Genomic DNA, 18,899 nt, shown 5'->3' with positions numbered 1-18,899 from the left:
TGCTACACAAAGCAGATAGAAACACCTATAAAAACTATAAAAAGCATAGCATAGAAATAGAAAAATAAATAAAAAAAAGGACAGCTATTGACTGCTGGATGCACAGTTCTCATGTGTCTGTGAAGGTTATCAGATTATCAGGTTGAGTAAAGTTTCTCCAGCTGCTCCAGCTCTCTGAACAGCTTCCTCCTTTGTAATGAGTAATTGTCTTTGTCTGTCTTTGAGCCTACACACTCACATTTTCCATCTGGGTGTTTCCCAATGAGAGTCAACCCACTCCCAACCCCACAATGCCCAACCCTCATCCTGATTATGATGAATGAAATTTTCCCCTTGCAGGAATATTTGTCTTTTGTTTTGACTGACATGTTTAGGATTGAAGTATTGTAGGGTCATTTCTATGTTATCCTCATGAGCAGCATTCTTTGCCAAGTGATGTGCATCCTCATTTTCTTTTGCAGCCATGTGTGTGTCACATCCTGCTTTGTTAATCTGTGTCATGTTTGATATCTCCAGTAGATCCGATCTGGACTTTTGATTTAATTTCCCTTATTGTAGTTAAGGTGATTATACACTAATGATTAGGATGGTGATTATGCTGCTGCTCAATCACTGAGTTGTCTCTCATGTATTGTCCTCTATCCACCAAAATATTGGCAGTATTTCTGCTGTAAATACTGACAACTGAAACTCATGTGCCTTTTGAATTCTTTAATTCACAAATAGATGCTCTAAATGCCCCTTACCTACTCTCTCTCTCTCTCTCTCTCTCTCTCTATCTCTCTCTCATCACATCATGATGCTGAAAGCATGACTGACTGTCTGACTGTACAGAGAGAAAGAATTTTCATATTTAAAGTTAATAATTAAACATTGATGTGATATTTCCATAGTGAATGGTATATGGAGTGTGCCCCTGACCAAAGGCCAACATGTAAAATGTGACGTTTAGGGGGAGAGACAGCAGCAGCACAATGATACATTATAGTATGTGGCACAAAGTAGCTTTCAGTCTTTTTGTCATTAGGCTACTCATGAAAGTACCTGATGGTGTATTTACATAGTACATGAAGGCAACATGCCAGAACATTGAAACGCTCTTTCTTCATGTTCCATTTCATTTCATGTACAACCAAATAACTAATAGCATTTCACTGTGATTGTATGTGACAAAGAATACATTCATTTCAATTGAAATAATTAGTGCTGAAACAGTTTGTTGATCGATACAGAATTTACAATATTTTTGATTCATAGACAGACAGATTTTTATTTTGCTGCCTCTCTCTGTTCAATATCATTTAAAAATGTATTTAGGGTTTTGCACAGACATTAGAAAGTAATCTGAAAAAGTCACTCACTGATCTGAGAGATTAGAATGGAAATTTCTTGTCCTTGTTTTTAACATTTTACAAAGTAAACAATAAATGTTAAAGTCCGTGTAAAGTCAAAATAAATATGTGTTCTGAGTTTGTCAGACCAAACAAGAAAGTGTGTTACGGGAATTTTTAAAGAAAAACCCTTAAATAAGGAGGATCGGATTCAAAGCATCAAAGTTTAAGTTGAATTTATTGTTCTTGTACAAGAGGAGCGTTTCACAGTGCAACCCCCTAAAGGGGCTACAGAGAAAAAGGCTCCCAGAGGAGCGTTAACAGTTGGTTCTTATACATTTTCCTGAAGATGGGCTGTCTCAACCCCTGTAAATTGTTAACAGTCAATTTGCATATAATGCATTTAAACAGCTTACTTCAACATATCACCTGAGTGAGTAGCCAGTATGTCCCCAATCTTGATGTCATCTCTCTGACCTGTCCCTGACTCATTCTGTTCTCAAATTCCTCTATTTATACATTAATCTGAACTTTACCTGCCAGTCTGAGTAAAACATCAATAAAGGGAAGTGCCCTAAGGACATATAATGTAAGAACAAACATTGTATAAGTTAAAACATCTAACTAGCTGTGTAACCCTAATTTTTATAACAAAGTGTTATTAACCACCTAGCCAAATTTGAATGTTTAAACAAATCGACGAGTTTATGAAATTAGGTGCCAAAACAGGTAAAAATAAATTCTCAGCTCCAGGACTGTGGGGGCGTGTCCTCTGAATGTGCAGAAGCCACGCCCACTCGCGAGAGCAGTCAAGCAGCCATTTTGAAGTGACTGAAACGTGTCAGGTGAGTTCAGAAAATGACATGACTGACTTTGAAACACTCTTTAAGCGAGATTAATTCATCTCTGTCTCTCTGCTAGGGGTGCAGGGGTATGCTCAGGGTGGCCTCAGCGTGTCATCGAGCCACCCTTTAAGGACCGCCCATAAAATCCTGCACTGAAAACTGGTGAAAAACTGTTTAAACCTCTAACTCCAGATTTCAGTAATATATGGTTCAAAGTCTTTTGACATGTTTTCAGAAACTATTTTCCAACATATTTAATGTATTTTTAAGAAATCTACACAGTGGATTAATGGAAAACTGTTAGTCAGCCTGGCTTTAAATGCTACTGTGTTTCCAATTCTACCACATAAATCCTTTTATTTGGTTTATCTGTATCTTGTTTCGGTATAGATATGTGGGGCTACACTCATGACCCAGCAGAGGGTGCACAAGTCCAGCATCTTATAAGAAAGAAGACATAAAGAAAGAAAAGCTGTAAGCCTCTGCCTCTGCCCAGGGTATGATCTCAAATTTGTTGCTATAAAAATGGACTCAGCTTTCAGTTGGAGGCTTAAAAATGAATCTCGCCGAACTAGACGCAGAACACAACAGCTCAGACTGCCTTATAATAAAACAGAAATGATAACTGCGGTTTACAGATTGACACTGACAGGTATGCACACTGTATCTAGTAGCTGGTAGTAGCGGTGTCATTCGTCTTGGTGCTGAAGACAAAAGTGGGGCATGAGGCTGCTATTCCTTAGCTGCTATAAAGCATAACTGAACATGTAAGTGGATATAGACCTCCAGCAGTTCAGCACCCACCCACACAAAATCTCTCAGTTGCCACCTCCTGCGATTTGGCTCATCAGTTCAAATGCTGGCCAAAAAGACAGAAATGTGGTGTAATATGTGCAGATGGAAGCTTAGCCTGTTAGTGAGAAAGGCCTATTCAAATCATACATCTGTTATTTGTCATTTCGTGTGCAAAAATACAGCAAGGGGACCCATTCAAACACTAATGAAGCAAGCTGGATATTTCCCATGGGTACCTTCAGTCTTAGGATCCTAACTTGAAAGAGCTTGTGTATTGCAGTGTGCAGAGTTACAGTCCTCACAAAATGAGGTAAAGGGTGAGGAACTCTTTGACTCAGAATGTGCTAAAGTTGTTGCTCTTGCATGATGGAATTTGATTTTCCTATTAAAAGGTATTTATGACTTCTGGGACGGTATCAGCAGAGGTGGTATACCTCTACACGTGTGATCATTTCACCCCTTGGTTAAAAACACATGAATAGCCGTATCCACGTGGATACACGTCGAAATAACTGCAACAAAACAACAAAGTTATTTTAAAAATGCAGAGGTTCAGCAGCAGGGAGAACAGCATGAGTAGAACAACACATTTTTTTGGCTTCTGATCACTGCTGACCAGCTGGTCAGCAGTTAAACTTGACTCAACCTTGTATCCTAGTAACTTGAGTAACATGGCCAAAATATAATCTATTAAGCGCCTGCTGACTGCTTTGGAGGACACATCTCCATGTAGACTACACACACGTACTGTGATTTAACAACATTTAGTCTGACTCAGCCTCCTTTTAAAAGAGAAAAAAACATGTAAACACGCCTGAAACTGTACTCCCACCCTGCAGGACTGTGAGCTGCATGAGCACAGTAGAAAACATGCGTGGTAGGTGGTGTCTTGTTACCATGTCAACACAAAGCATGCTCTCAGAGGACCAGCTTGCAGTTGCCTTGGAGACCAGCTAGAGTCTGAAGCAGTGAAATGATATAAAAACTATTTGTTTTCTTTCAGCAGATGTCATCTGATAATTGCACGGTCGATCCCACACGATGACACACTGTTCAGAAAATCAGAGCTTTGAAAACATCACTCACGTCAGGGGTTTTGAGAGTTTGAAAATGACTCACGTTTAAAAGAATAAACTTCGAAGATCGCTGTGTAAGATTTAGTGGGATCTAGTGGTGCAGTTGCTGATTGCTCCCCCTTCACCTCACCCTCTAATTCCTAGCATGAAGGAAAAAACATGGTAGCTGTGAAATTCTGCCGAAAAATTCTAAGGTAATGAAAACATAATGATTCTTATGTTTAGGTGATTTTACATTAATGAAAACAAAATGTTGTATTACCATTGGACCAAATGACTTTTAGAGCATTGAGCATTGTGCATTTTAGCATTTAGCTTCTTTTATCTCATCGTTTTGGGTTTACAGCCTGCAAACAGCAAGCAGGGCCGGATAGTTGTCTCAGGAGCTGGTGGAGACCAAAAAGAGAGCTTAAAAGGAGAGTGAATTCAAGTGAATGCTCAGACACATGATTTCAAATGAATGCAAATATATATATATATATATATAATTTTGCACAACACAAGTCATCAAATATTGTGTTTTGGTAACTAACTAGCTAACAATTAATGTTGATTAGCTAGTTCATAGACAAGCTAGCACGCAGCATATCTAAGTACAGGAAAGAAAAAAGTCGATCGAGGTTCTGGCGAAGGCTTGGTCTGTGATCGCAGCACAGAGCAAAAATGAGCGGGGCCAAGGAAGGGTTAATACAGTGCAGTCATGGTAGTTTTGCTCATAGCACCATCTTTCACCATTTATTATATTGCAGCCAAATGAGGCCATCTGCAATGTGTAAGGTACCTCTCAGACAGCTGTGTCCGCCATGGTGGATACATAATGATGTCCCTACTGTGTCAGAGTACTGACATTAGTCATTACTGTGTAAAAAAATGTGTGCATTGCATTTTCATTCTGTTCAAACAAATAAGCTGGTTGCGTATAGCTGTATAATTCAGGTGTTGCATTTCATCGTATGTATGACTTGTTGGACACAGTACGATCTGGTTTTATGGAACTTTGTGTTTTGTTTCCTGACTTACTCTTTGACAAGAAAATCATCCTTCCTTAGGATTTGTCAGAGTTTGAGTAATACCATCTGTACATCTGTTTCTTAAATCCAATCAGCAACAGCAAAGATGAAAATGAGACACTGTGAAAACAGGCTACTATACTACTGTATGAGCTTATGCAGTGTGAACCGGTGTGTCTGTAAAAATTTTTACATATTGTAATGGGGGATGTGCCTGGAGGTGGGAAAATCACTACAGCCACTCATCCATTTGTTCTCTGCCTGAGAGAGCGAGAGCAGCGCACGTGCAGCCGAGCAGCCACATCAACATTAGCTGTGCTGCACCCTTGTCTATGTGGGTGTATGAAATACAGTGTGTGGGAGGAAGTAGGTAGGTGGGGGAGGGAGTATATATGTGAGGCAGAAGTCAGATACTGCCTCAAACTGTTGATGGTAAAGTCAGCCAGTCCGCCTAACGTTACTGTTGAAGGTAAGCTCGCCTCTATCAGCACACTTCCTCTGCCAAACAGCCGCTTTCACTTCTGCACAACACTTTATATTAGCCTTAAATCCTTCCACATGTGCTCAGGGCCTTTCCACTCTTTCGCTCGTCTTGATCACTCGATGTAATCTATGTTTTCAACTTGTCCTCCGGAAGTCTTTGTTTGACAGCCACACACCCACCCAGCCACCCGGCCAGCCCTTCTCCTTCCCTCACTCTCCTCCTCTCTGCCTCACCACTTTCAGAGTGCATCTTCTCTCTCATTTGCATTTGTTCCGCTTCCTCGTGACAAGAAACAGTTCATGTCAAAGAGCTGTGCAAGGAAAATTAACAGTCTGGACGTCAGAACAGATTGAAATGAGCAGGTACACTGAGGATGGGGCTGTTCAGTGTAGAAGACTTCCGAAGCTGGATAATTGTTGCTGATTTAAAGTGCAAGTCAAGGAGGTAAGTGATTTCTGCTGCTTCTCTTCTTCTCTCTTTTAAACTGTTGCGCCTGACTTTCGGCCTAGTTATGGCATGTTCTGGTTTCTGGTAGTGTTATTCTTACCTACACTGTGTGATGGCAACACTATTAGATGTTTCCTCTTTTCAAATGTTCCCTTTGTAAAGTCAGATTACGAACGTGTTGACAAGATGAAACAAGAAGTATTCTCATAATGACACAAGAAACCAGAAAAAGTCCTTTTCAGCCTTGTAATTCACATTTGGATGCTTGTTCTTACTACAAACAGAAACTGTTTGTCAGTACAGTTTGACCTCTTTTTGAACCCATTCCATCCTGGATGGAATGGGTTCAAAAAGAGGTCAACGGCAACTACAAGGACTACAAGTGCCTGTTTTTTAATGATTTATGTGTCTGCACTGATACGGAGCAATACGACATCATTTACATAGCAGTGAGGAAGTGAAAGCTCATCACAGTAAGAAGGTGGATCAGAGTTACCCAACACATAATGTTTGAAGATGAATGTGTACGTATGTTCACAGAGGACTCACTCAATTGTGAACAGAAACAAACTTTCCTCACTTCACAGCACCACAAAAAGTATCTGACGTGGGCGTGCTCATGCTGTACAACTAACAAAGAGTGTGCTCCATGCCAACTGTACCTCTGTGGGTGAATTATGCAAATTCACAATACGTGTAGAAGCAGCATCACAAGCAGCAGGAAATTAAATTTGGTTGACCAAATATGAAGCAATTTATCTTCTCGCGTAGGCGGCTTTGTGCTTTGATTAGATTACTATACAAATATGACTGTGCCTGTCAGGAGACAAAGCCGCCACATGCTACTGTTACATCAAGGGTATGCCATTTAATTGGTGCAGACTGGTGACAGAGGCGACGGCTAATGTCAGCAGACACATTTCATTTGGGGAGATAAAAGCCTCTGCTGTACTGTATGAGTATCTGATCTCATCCCTCTCCTCATGTGAATCACTTTCCTACCTCACCTGCTCTGCTTCTCTCTTCTGTATACATACATTTCCCTCCATGTTTTGGTCTCATGCTTTTGTCCATTGCCTGCATACAAAACATATCTTGAGAGCTGTGTTCCTGCTCCACCTGCTCTTGAAATGAAACAGCAATGATTCAAATGCCTTCACTTTCCTCTGTGCTCTCATGGGCATTATTGCTCATCACAAAAATGATATCACTGAGCTAGATATAGAGGAGATATCATTGCAAGAGACATCTCCCTGGATTTTTATAACCATGTGAAATCCAAACTGGATTAATTGCTTTATTAGCCATCTGTCCTGAGGGGTAATGCATATCTGTCATCATTAACTGCTGCTGAACATTTATTCATTGCTATGCTCCTTTACTCCGTCCCACTGGTAGCGTGACTAAATATTCTCCAGGAATTAAGTCTCATTTTTAACACCTAAAAACGTCCCCGCTCAAATAGACAGATCTGAAGCAAAGCAGAGGTCTAATGCAAACTGTTCTTATCTTACAGGTAATTAGAGACCTGGCACTAGTACATCACGACAGCAGCAGTGTTACCATGGAGACTGGCAAGCCAGGATTGGCGAGTGCTCCGGTGCACATCAACTCCGTTGCAGCACAGACAGAGAAAAGGATGGACATCCAAGCTCCGCTGACGGCTGTTTACATCCACACAGTGCCTGCTGTACCAGCGCAGCCTTACCCTCAGCCTCCTGCAGCTGCCAGGGAGCCAGGCACACTCCATCTGGCCATGCCACCACTTTACTCCAAGGAGACGCTTCCCTTTCTGACACTCCACATTGCTGGTGGGCTGCAGTCTCAGCCGGGACTGAGTCTGACAGCTGCTTCTCCTGCAGCCGCCAGACCCAAGTCAGCGGGAAAGCACGTGTGTCCTCACTGTGGACGGGACTGTATGAAGCCCAGTGTGTTGGAGAAGCATCTCCGCTGTCACACCGGGGAGCGGCCTTACCCCTGCACCACTTGTGGAATTTCTTTCAAGACTCAGAGTAACCTCTACAAACATAAGCGAACCCAGGCTCATGCCCGTCTCTCGTCTGAGTCAGAGCAGAGCAGCCAGGGAAGCCTAGACAGCATGTCCAGCTCTAGAGAGACGTGCACCTCCAGTTTGTCTCTGGATGAGCGCAGCGAAGAGTCAGGCAGCATTGAAAAGGATTCCACATTACCTGCTGCTGAGATCACCTGTCCTGCCAGTACTGCAACGGTCTACTCTGTGAAGACGGATTGCTCCGTCAGAGGACAGATTGACCTAACCTCTGCAGACTATAACACCAAAGAAAAAAATGAAAGTGGAAAGGTCACAACAGATGCAGAAAAACAGAGGACAGAGAGCAAAAAACCTCAGCTGACTGCCAGTCGACATCTTCCCCTTCAGCGACAAGAAGCCACTCTGTTCTCCAAGCAGTGGGAGAGCTCTGTATCCAGAGGTAAATCGCAGAGCCATGAGAGCACTGACTCCGGCTTCAGTGAGAGCAGTGACCACTACCCGAGCCCTGGCAGTGTTTTACCTGATCACAGTATGGACTCTCTCACCGAATCCACTAAGGAGCATCTTGAAGAAACCATAAGCACAGAAACACAGTCAGAACCAGGCCAAGGTGCACAGGAGCCCAAAGACTCTGCAAGGGAGCAGGAGCATAAGACACTGGAGGAACGTATATCTAAGCTGATTTCTGAGAATACAGCTGTAGTGGAGGACAAACAGCTGGAGAACGTAAGGCCGAGGAAGACGGTTCTGTCAAAGCAGGGTAGTATCGACCTCCCCATGCCTTACACGTACAAAGATTCATTTCACTTTGACATGAAGATCAGTAAGCCTCCGAATGTTGGCTTACAAAGAAACAGGAAGTCCGGCATCTACAGCTCTGTGCCCACCCAGCGCTCCACCACCATGGAGCATGCCCCCTTAACCCGCAGCAACTCCCTCCCATTCAGCGTTACCCTCATGCAGCCTGAGAGAAGCAGCCCAACCTTCTCCTATCAGAATGATTATGTAACACTCGTCCGGAGGGGAAGCTCGGGCCAGATCAATCCAACAGGTTTCGCGATCAAACCTGTGAACCAACAGTCATCCACCCACCGCTCACTGGTACGGCAGACAGCCGTAGACTGTAACCACGCAACAGACGGTCTTTTCATGAATTCATCTGTGGAGGAGGCATGCACCAGCAGTCTCAGCTGCGATGGGGATGGTGGTGACATTTGTGGAGAGCCAAGCAACAGAAAATTCCGGAGGAAGAAAGCACAGAAATTTGCCTACAACAAATGGTACATGTATGGAGGAGGGACATTCAAGAAGCTCTACAATGCTGATAAAGGTGGTGATGAAAGTGTTATCAAAGGCCGGAAATCAACAAATCCAGAGCACGAGACTGTTCAGGGCTTGCAAAAAAGGTTGTCAGCAGTTCATAAGGAGACAGTGACAACAACAAACTCAACAATAAACTTCACTAGCAGCAGTGCAACAGTGTGTCATTCAGACTGCCCTCCTGCCAAACTACCCCTCGTGTCTCCTGTGGATTTAAATCTAAAAACTAGCCAGCTTCATACAGCATGCAGCTCTCTCAAGAGTCCATTCAGGAGAAATCTGTCTCTGTCTATACTGCCATTACCTTTAATTGGATCAGTGGTTAGCCACACAACAGACAGCATGAGCAGAGCAGATGATGGGAGATTGATTAATGAAGAAAAACATAGTGACTCCAGCTCTCAGCCCCATGGAGCCCATATTCCTTCTGACAGGAAAAAGCAGAAAACTGATGACAAAATAATTTGCCCTCTGGAGATGGAGACTGAACGAAACACTCTGACTCACCCGCCTCCCTCTGTCACTGGCAGTGCACCTCTGCAGGATACAAATCTGAGTTATATCAACCTTCAAAAGAATCTAAAATACACTCAGCTCAAAGGAGCTCTCTTTCCATCCTGCATAATCAATGCAAATACACCATCTGTTAGCACCACGCCAGCCACTTCCACCCCCTCTGCTGCCAAGACCAGCTTCCTGCCCAAGTACCAGCTAAAGTTACCTAGTACTGCTGAGCCTGAATCAAATCCTTCAGCACATGTTGTGGATACACCGTCAGGAACCGATGGCCGCAGCTTCACCTCTGCTCTATCATCTTCTCACACTGAGCAAACTCCCATCGTGGTCACAACTTCTGACAAGAAGAGTGATCCTGTCTGCTCACCGTTGATGCCGACTGATGTCAAAAAGACAAATGCTTTCAGCTCCACACAAAGCCAGCTCCTCTTGCCTTGCACAACCGCAACCCTTTGTCAGACTGAAACACCAAGTATGAATAAAATTGCAAGTCTAGATGTAGTGCACAGGCAATTTGCAACAACCACAGTAACCACAACCTGCCTACGAGACTTTCAAGCAGGATTATGCAGCACATCAATACAATCTTCAAAATCTGCAGGGGCTTCAGAATTTATGCAGTTACAGAGACCCAATGTACCCGTGGTTGCAAATCTCCCTGCTACACCTACGATAACCACAGCAAACAAATATCAGACATCTTCCACCACCATTACTGCTTTATCACAAGCTCAACCTAACCCTCCTCTGTCATACACACAACTCTCTCCAGCATCAAACCAGTTGAACCCTGTAAACAGACCGTATCCCGGCTCAAACACCCCAGTTGTACCATATCACATTGTACCGTTTGACCAGATGCAGCCAGTGGCTCAGAACGTGTTTCATGTGCACACAGCAGACCTCCAGATCTGCCTCCAGATCATATCTGACGAGCAGCTGGCTCTCATCGAACCCCAGATTGAGAGGCAAGCAGGTAGAACCCTCTCTCAGAGACATGGTATGGAAGCAGTGGCCCCAGAGGTGATCCAGAACAAAGCTCAAAGCTCAATCACCATGGAAAGCACCAATGAAGGAAGGGACCATCATCAGCCGGGACAGCTGGACCGAAGTGAGACTTTACCCACACTTACCATAGAGAAAATAAAACCTCCACTGGATGTACAATTCGGGAAGCCAAATCTCCCCATGACAGGATGCAGTGATTCCACTCAGGCTACAGTATCTGTTGAATCTAAACCTCCAGAAGCATTAGGTTTGTCACAACGCCTACACAAATACGGTCATGTAAACACGGTCACAGACATTACGAGGAATGTTATGTCAACTGCTGCTTCACTCAAAGGTGTAAAATCAGGAAGGAGCCAAACTTCAGAGGAGGCACATGCCCTTTCTCTGAACCATTGTGCTGAGGAACAACTTTTGCCAGACAGAAGGGTCAGCCAAAGTGGATTGGTCTCTCCAACAATCTCACAGCACGAGCTCAGCGTGACCTCTCTTTCTCCCAGCACAGTAAATCAGAATAGCTTTAAAAGAGAAATACTGGCAAAAGAAAGCCAACACAAACTTAAAAATCAAGACACCACATGTAATGCAGGCACCATGATAGCCAAGGGTGAAGCCTCTGCGTACCATAGCAGCAGGTTAGAAAGTGCAGAGACCCACTCCCCTCTGCAAGTTGGGCTCAGTCAGGCCTCGGTTGCGGCATGTGCTGATGAACTCTCTGGCTCAGTTTCTTCATCTTTCATTAAGGCTCCAAGTCGGCTGACCCCACAAGCATCAATCTACCACAGTAATCCATTGGAACCTACATTATCAGAGGCTCTGAATTCATCGAAACATGCAAACATGGGATGTGACAGGGTGACCCTTGTGGACAGTTCTGCCTCTTCACAGGAAATGACTCGAAGTGAATCACAGGACATAATCAGCTCAGCCCACTCAGAAAAACAACAGGGTCAGGTGGACAGACCCAAAAACATCCCAGCTGTGCTCACAAGTGTTCAGAGTCCTGCTGCAGGTATATACAACTATTTTAATCAAGTATTCATATTGTATAGAACCAGATGGATATACAGAGGAATGACTGTAAGGCTGTTTGATAGTGCCCATGTCTATTTTGGGTGCACATTCAGGTCTCCAGTTTGGGACAGTTGGTAACAATGATCCTAAACACACAGTATAGACATGGCAACCAAGTTTTTGGGCCAGTCAGTAAAATGTTCTTGTCAACCACCTGACCTCATCCATCTGATCAAACTGTATTTCACTGCCTTTTTTTTATTTCAAGACCGGACTGAAGGCAAAAAGGCCCTAAAATACGAATCTTGAGGCTCTTTCTCATAAAAAAGGCCCTTAATCAAGATTATTTGTGTTCATATTGTGCATATTTCTATTTAAATTTCTTTACGTAAGAGTGAGAGGATACAACGTACAGAGAGAGCAGGTCTACAGGTGTTGTCAACAGGGGCCCACAGTTCATTTTTGCCCCTAGTGATTGTAAATCTTCCAAAGATTTGCTAAAAAAAAATAAACAGATTTAATAATACAATGAATCAATACATGTAATAGTTTCTGTCCATACATAGCAGTAATAGGTAAAAAAAAGATGAGATGAGATGGTGTCTCCTCTTACATGGTGGCAATAGCAGCTGTTTAAGGCCTCCACAGTGTCATGCAGGATGTGAGAGGAGCTGTTCATGATAGATGTCAGCTTTGCTCACATCCTCCTCTCGCCCACTTCCTCTGTGGAGTCTAGGGGCAGTCCAGGACAGAGCTGGACCTCAACCCCAACAGACGACTGCATAGAATAATGTATCAAAAAATCTGTTCAGTTGTTGTTTAGGCAGACACCAATTTTTACCACAAGATGGCAGTATGAGGTCATAGATTCGCAGCCATGTATCATGTAGTGCAAGAATGGCTAAAAGCCTGAGAGGATGTTTCTGCTCTTTATCTGGTCTTAAGTTAAATGCACTACTTGGGATTTTATTATAGACAAAACAATCAAATGGCTCTCCGTGGAGAAATTAAATCATGGTCATAGCAGTATGTCTGCTTTTCATTTTGACCATCATTGCCATCACTACCGTCACATGTGAGCTACTTCACAGAGAATTGTAATGTCTTGTAATGTTTGATAGTGTCATTTTATCCCCATCACAGCACACAACCCCAGTTCACCCGTTCTTTAAGTCAGAGATGCTCAGGATTACAAGCAATAACAATGTTTAAAGGCTATTCAGGGGGGAGCACAGAATAAACAAAAGGGATCTCACTCATTGACCTCCATCCACTGCCTCCTGGCTAAACTGAGAGAACAAAAGTAGCTAGATCTCCTGGAGAGACTGATGCTTGAATTCACATGGCAGTCCTGAAACTTTGTTCAGATTATTGTTGTCTAAGAGGGTTATGCTGGTCCATGTGGGTTTTCATGCACAGCTATGCACTAAGAGTTTGCCAAACCAAAGAACCTTCTAATTCTAGAAAGTCTACTGGAACATTTGCTTTTACTCTAGTCAATTGCTGTTACTCTATACCCTCCACTGCATATTATATCTGACCACATTAGTTCATGTGTATATCACAAGAATGTATCCCATCAGAAAAAGTGGCTACATGATTTCCTTCAGGTTGGTCCATGGGCTGTTAACACGCCATTATTATGATATGAAAATTTGATTTATTATTATAATGTAATTCATATTTTGTTCTTTTATTCAAAAGTAAATGTATTCACCAGCTGTAGTTTCTACATTCAGAGCTCTGAGTTGTATAATCTCAACCTTAGTTTTCAGACAAGATTAAACTGACTGATCATCATGGATTCCCTGTCCTAAATAAAACATTTTCCTTTTCCTAGGGCTCATGGAAGGAGACTCCCTGGGTGGATGTGCAGTCCAGAAGCAGCTGCAGATACAGGAACGTGGAGGGACCCCTGAGCAGCCAGATGCTAAAGACTGGAGGCCAAAGCAGAGTCAGGACGCTGGGGAGACAAACTACCAGTGCATGGAGAGACAGCATGGTGGAGAAGAAAAGAGCAAGGCTGAGCCTAACTGCAGATACACGTGTTTACAAGAAATGACAAAGCCAGAGGTGAGATGGAAAGTCTCTTTACAGTTCACACAGACACAACTACAAGTAAACACATCAATAATAAATAGGAGCTCGTAAATACTGGTAACTTTGTGATGGAGCAGCACATGTATGTCTCCACTTACATCTCCAAACTGCTCACAGGCGCTGCAGAAATGTCACAAAACAGACTCAAAATGAACAGGATTGGCTCCAACTCTGCATTCTTTCTAAATGCTTTTTATTGTTTTAATTATTGTGAAACTCATCTAAATATTTCCACAAATCCTTCACCCCCAGATCCAATCAGACTGTCCTGATCTGCGGATCATGTGGAAGCAGATTTCAGGCATAATGGGTTGTTACATCACAGAATCGTTCACCAAGGCGTGAATTTATGTTTTTCTCCAGAGAGATAAATATGTGATCCTCAAAATATGCCAGAGAAAAATGTGGTTAAGAGAAAAAAAAAGATTTACACAACATAACAAATATGCTAAACAAAATTTATATTACAGTGCCACACACATCGGCAAATTAGATATAAATTATGAGGCTTTATGAGCCCGAGTATAAAACATCAGCAATCCATTAAAGCAATATGATGACAACAGTTACATGGTTTTACATCTGTTTTATAGCAGACTCTATGATCGGAACTGTGTCCATGGCAACAGTCTGTTAGTCTGATAGCAGTGGTCTGCTAAACAGAAGCAAGAGACCCTAGAATGCTGTACCATTCAGAATCGAGTATTCCACAAAGCCATGTAATAAAGACAATAACAGAAACAGCGAAGACAATGTCAGAGCAAAACAATTAGAAACAGAAGAAACAATAACAGCAATCAAAAATGGGGGTAATGGATTGCAACGGATTTAAATAGGTGGATTTTAAGTGCAGTTTTGAGAGAGAGTGTGGGAGAATATCTTGGGTACTGGAGTCTCGTTTCAGAGGGAGGGGGCAGCAATGGAGATATATAGTGCTTAGACCGGGTGAAAAGGATGTGGAGGTTGAGGTTGGAGCTGGGAGTATGTCAGTGCAGAAGGTTGGTGGGCTAGGAAGGGATTAGTTTGTGGAGGGCTTTGTAATTGACGAGGACGATTTTAAACTGGATTCTTGTTGTTCCAATGTTTGAAGGAGAGGAGTTTGATCAATCGTGACAGCATCGTTGCAAGTATGGACGTATCCTTGTGGTAGTTTGTGAGGGTGGAGTGAGTGGCAGAAGTAATGTCTCTGATAGAGATAAAGAGCTGGGCATAACACAAATTTAAACTTTAAGGGAATGAATAGTTGAAGTACTTGAAGAACAAGTGAATGCACCACTGACCTGATGTTAGCTGTCATGACTATTATAATTCATACCTCACCAGACACATGAAGCTTTGTTGTATGTGAGCAATGCAGGAAGCAGGTTCAAGGATAGCAAGCAGGAAGCAGGTATTATTGCAATGCTCCTAATATTCTTCTTTTATTAACAGGGAGAAGATAGAACAGCCAAAGTGGATTCCTTTAAAAACCTTTGCCTATCGGAGCAGCATCTACTGGGTCTTTCCCAGACACACTCAGGAATGTCTGAATACCTTCAACAGAACCCTCAGCAAACTCCAAGGACGTTGAACAACCTTAATTTACCCGCCAGCAGCAGTCAGACTTGCCTTTTAAATTCTCCACCGCCACCATTAGAGATGACCAACTTCTATTACTCACAACAACACTGGGAAAGCAGCATCATCCATAACCAACAAACACAGATCTTATGCAAATCAACCTCAAGTCAACATGTCAAAGCACAAGCCAAGTTATCAGAAACACAAAATGCTTTTTCACAAATTGAGTCCAGCCTTCAACAAACTCAAATATTTTCATGCCAGGACCAAAAGCAGACCAGCGTCTGTCTGTCTGCTCAGCAAGAAAATACTACTGCAGGTCACAATGTCACAGCAGTCAGCTGTTGTACTCAGTTAACTGTAGGAAGTCACAAAATCCTCTCGCCTGATATCAAAGCATCATCCCCCGCACCGCCCAGCCACGTTTCTTATTCTGGTCAAGTCAGTAGAGCTGCTGCTGGATTGACAGCGGACCCACAAGTGTCAGACAGCAATGTGCTGGTTAATGATACTGTGCTGCCAACAAAGCCTTTTACATACCCACAACCTGATGATTATCAAGACACCAAGGATAAGGCATCAAATGATTACATAGGTCAGAGCAGTAACTCTGAGAGATCTGACATTACCAACAAATTCCAGTCTTTTTTCTTTGCTGGACAGCTTCATGGCTACCAGCCAGCTGAGGGTCTGACCAGTGGAGTGGGGCCTGTGCAAAGCTGCCAGGACTACACAGAAGACACCAGCAGCAGTGACGATGAAGGAAAGCTCATCATTGAGCTTTAGGTGAACATACACATATGCTAAGTTTTGGAGGCAGAAATTATATCAGCAGCTGAGTTGAGTTTGTGGGCCAATGGATCTTGGATCTATGTTTTTTTTTAAATGTTTTTTTCTTACAAATAATACATTAAAAGGCCAATGGGCAACTTTGCAAGGATAGTGTAGGTTAAACGCGAGCTAATGCTGCATTCATATCCTGTTGTTCTGAATGTAATTAAGCAGCCAGTAGGACTAAATGCTCAGGTCAGCCTTCTTTGTTCTCTCCTTCAAGGAAAAATGAAACCCAAAATTAGAGGGTCAGTCGCAAAAAACTGCAAAGCCACCATTGCTGGCAGCTACAATCAAATTAAATCCACTAAGACTAATGCAGTCGATCCTGATTATTAAAATCGAGCAACACACTATTTGTACCTGGTTTCACTTGTCAAGGAACAATGTTACTTTAATTTACTGTCTGTTTGTCTGGTGTAAGCGAGCAGTTGGTTAATCATCAGGGATTCATGCATGAGTGTTCCCAAGTTAGAACAATTGGAGCTTTTCCCGTCATTCCCAATCCTGCTGATGTGGTGTGAATGCAGCATGATACATGTATGGACTTGCCCATTAAGCCTGCATTGCCCAATCCCCAGGCTTGGTTATTACTTTGGTTGTTATTACTTGGTTGTTAGCTACCGTAGATAAACTAGCTAAAGTTTTATGCTGTGCCTCCATTTGGATACTCCTGTTAGTGCACTTCTATGCAGTACACAGTGTACCCTGCGTACTTCCTGGCATAGTGTGCTAATTTCGGCAGAGTAGTGTTGTGTCTATTCAAGTACGGCCGGACAGATCGTTGGCGGACCTGAGGCAGGTCGAATGATGCCTGGAAACTCAAAAAAGCCATCTGTAATAGCACCTATGTGAAGTTGGACATTTTAAAATGGGGGCTTATGGAGACTGACTCACTTCTGGAGCCAGCCTCAAGTGGCCATTCGATGAATTGCAGTTTTTAGCACTTCCACATAGGCTTCACTTCACAGCCAGGAAGGTTGTCGCTTGATTGCAGTTTTCAATCCAGTTTCCAACAGTTTCAGCACAAATAGCTTCCTTGGCTGCCATTTTCACAATGCCAAAACTTTTGGACAGTGCACTGCATTTTGACATAATTATGTGCGAACACAGCTATGTGCTCAAAATAGTGAGTGTAAGTTTGGAAGTACGTGAATTGAGACACAGCATTAGTCATGCACAAACTGAATGGGGGCCCCCACTTCACAAAGGTTTCTGTCTTGTACTGTTGACTGTTACTTACCTATGATAATATGAATACCTGACATTAATTTCAAAGTGTACTGGAGAACAGCATGGCTTATTTTTCTGTTAGCAGCTTGTGTGCTTTGCTATTTAACCCAACCAATGAGATTACCTTTGCCCCAATGAAACATTGACTTCCGTTCTGCTCTCACGGGCTTACACACATAATTTGCCATAACTTGTGTCTGACTTCCCACACTTACACTCTCTCTCATAAATTGCACTCTGTACACCAGACAACACCTGTGTGTGTGTGTGTGTGTGTGTGTGTGTGTGTGTGTGTGAGAAAGTGTGTGTGAATCACACACATTTATTGCCAAATACCCATTAAGTTGATTTCTACTGCCAATCAGATCACCCAGGTGATGCAGGCATTGGCTGGAGGGGCATGACCCTTCTCTAAGTCTGGGCTATGGGATGAGTCAGCAGCTATGAAAAGACACCGGAGCTCACGGGAACAGGAAACGGAGTGTATGTGAACATTTCTGTACATAAATCCACAGTTACAGCTCATGCTGACTTGCTTGTCAATTCTCAGCCCATTAGTGGTCGTTTTGGAGCTTCATCTCCATTGCATCTGTTCAGGCCTGTTTGACATTCTGGATGAGTTTGTAGTGGTGTTTGACACAGAGGAAAGGCAAAAATGTGCAAATGTTTTTTGTTTTTTTTGTTCAAGTTAGAAGCTGATTTATTACTGTGTTATAAATATTTATATTTGTTCTGTGTTCATTTTCTAATTTTATATTCTTGTTAAAGATTGCATAAGTAAGCATAACTAACAAAACAAATAAATTCATCTCAGATTTACTGCACATCATGTTGTGTTTTCAGCTATTTCAATAAAAGTAGAGGGAAAATAGAACATACTCACGGTCTGATTGTGTGTGTTTTTCATTTTAAGGTCTGGTGAGACAGGTTTGTTTAGAAATGCCATGTATGGGTCCTCTTCCACAGCGTCGACCATGTTAAACCATCATGTTACTACAGTAGCCCAGGATGGACAAACTAAACACTCACTCTAGACAGGAACCTTTGTGTTTTTCATGTGTCTGTTAGCTACCATTGTTTCTCCTTCACGCTAAGAAGTGAAGGGTGAGGCAACAGGGTTAGAATCAGCAACTACATTACTGCTGCCACTAAATCTTTTGCACTAGACCAGGGGTGCCCAAACGGTTCCACAAAGGGCCAGTGTGGCTGCAGGTTTTCCTTCCAACCAACCAACCAACCAAGAGCACACAGTTTGACCAGTCAACTCTCTGAAGAGATCAGTTGATTAAATGAGTCAAGTCTGGTGTGCTGCTGTTTG

The 18,899-nt window shown here is 42.7% G+C and overlaps 1 protein-coding gene across 2 annotated transcripts; it reads left to right on the top strand.

The window, feature by feature from the left end:
• The first annotated feature begins 5,436 nt into the window (after positions 1-5,436).
• On the top strand, positions 5,437-18,459 carry znf831 (zinc finger protein 831). Of its 2 annotated transcripts, none has more exons than XM_027275963.1 (4): positions 5,437-5,526; positions 7,505-11,855; positions 13,698-13,930; positions 15,389-18,459. In XM_027275963.1, the coding sequence occupies exons 2-4, from the start codon at positions 7,553-7,555 to the stop codon at positions 16,301-16,303; spliced, it is 5,451 nt and encodes a 1,816-aa protein (XP_027131764.1). In that variant the 5' UTR covers positions 5,437-5,526; positions 7,505-7,552; the 3' UTR covers positions 16,304-18,459. The 2 variants fall into 2 exon arrangements, with proteins under 2 accessions (XP_027131764.1, XP_010742573.2); XM_010744271.3 differs by having other exon boundaries at positions 5,471-5,985.
• The last annotated feature ends 440 nt before the right edge of the window (positions 18,460-18,899 follow it).

This window comes from Larimichthys crocea, unplaced genomic scaffold (genome assembly GCF_000972845.2).
Source record: "Larimichthys crocea isolate SSNF unplaced genomic scaffold, L_crocea_2.0 scaffold269, whole genome shotgun sequence".
Lineage (NCBI taxonomy): Eukaryota > Metazoa > Chordata > Actinopteri > Sciaenidae > Larimichthys > Larimichthys crocea.
Note: the sequence above shows the minus strand (reverse complement) of the source record. Positions and strands in the feature narration are given on the sequence as shown.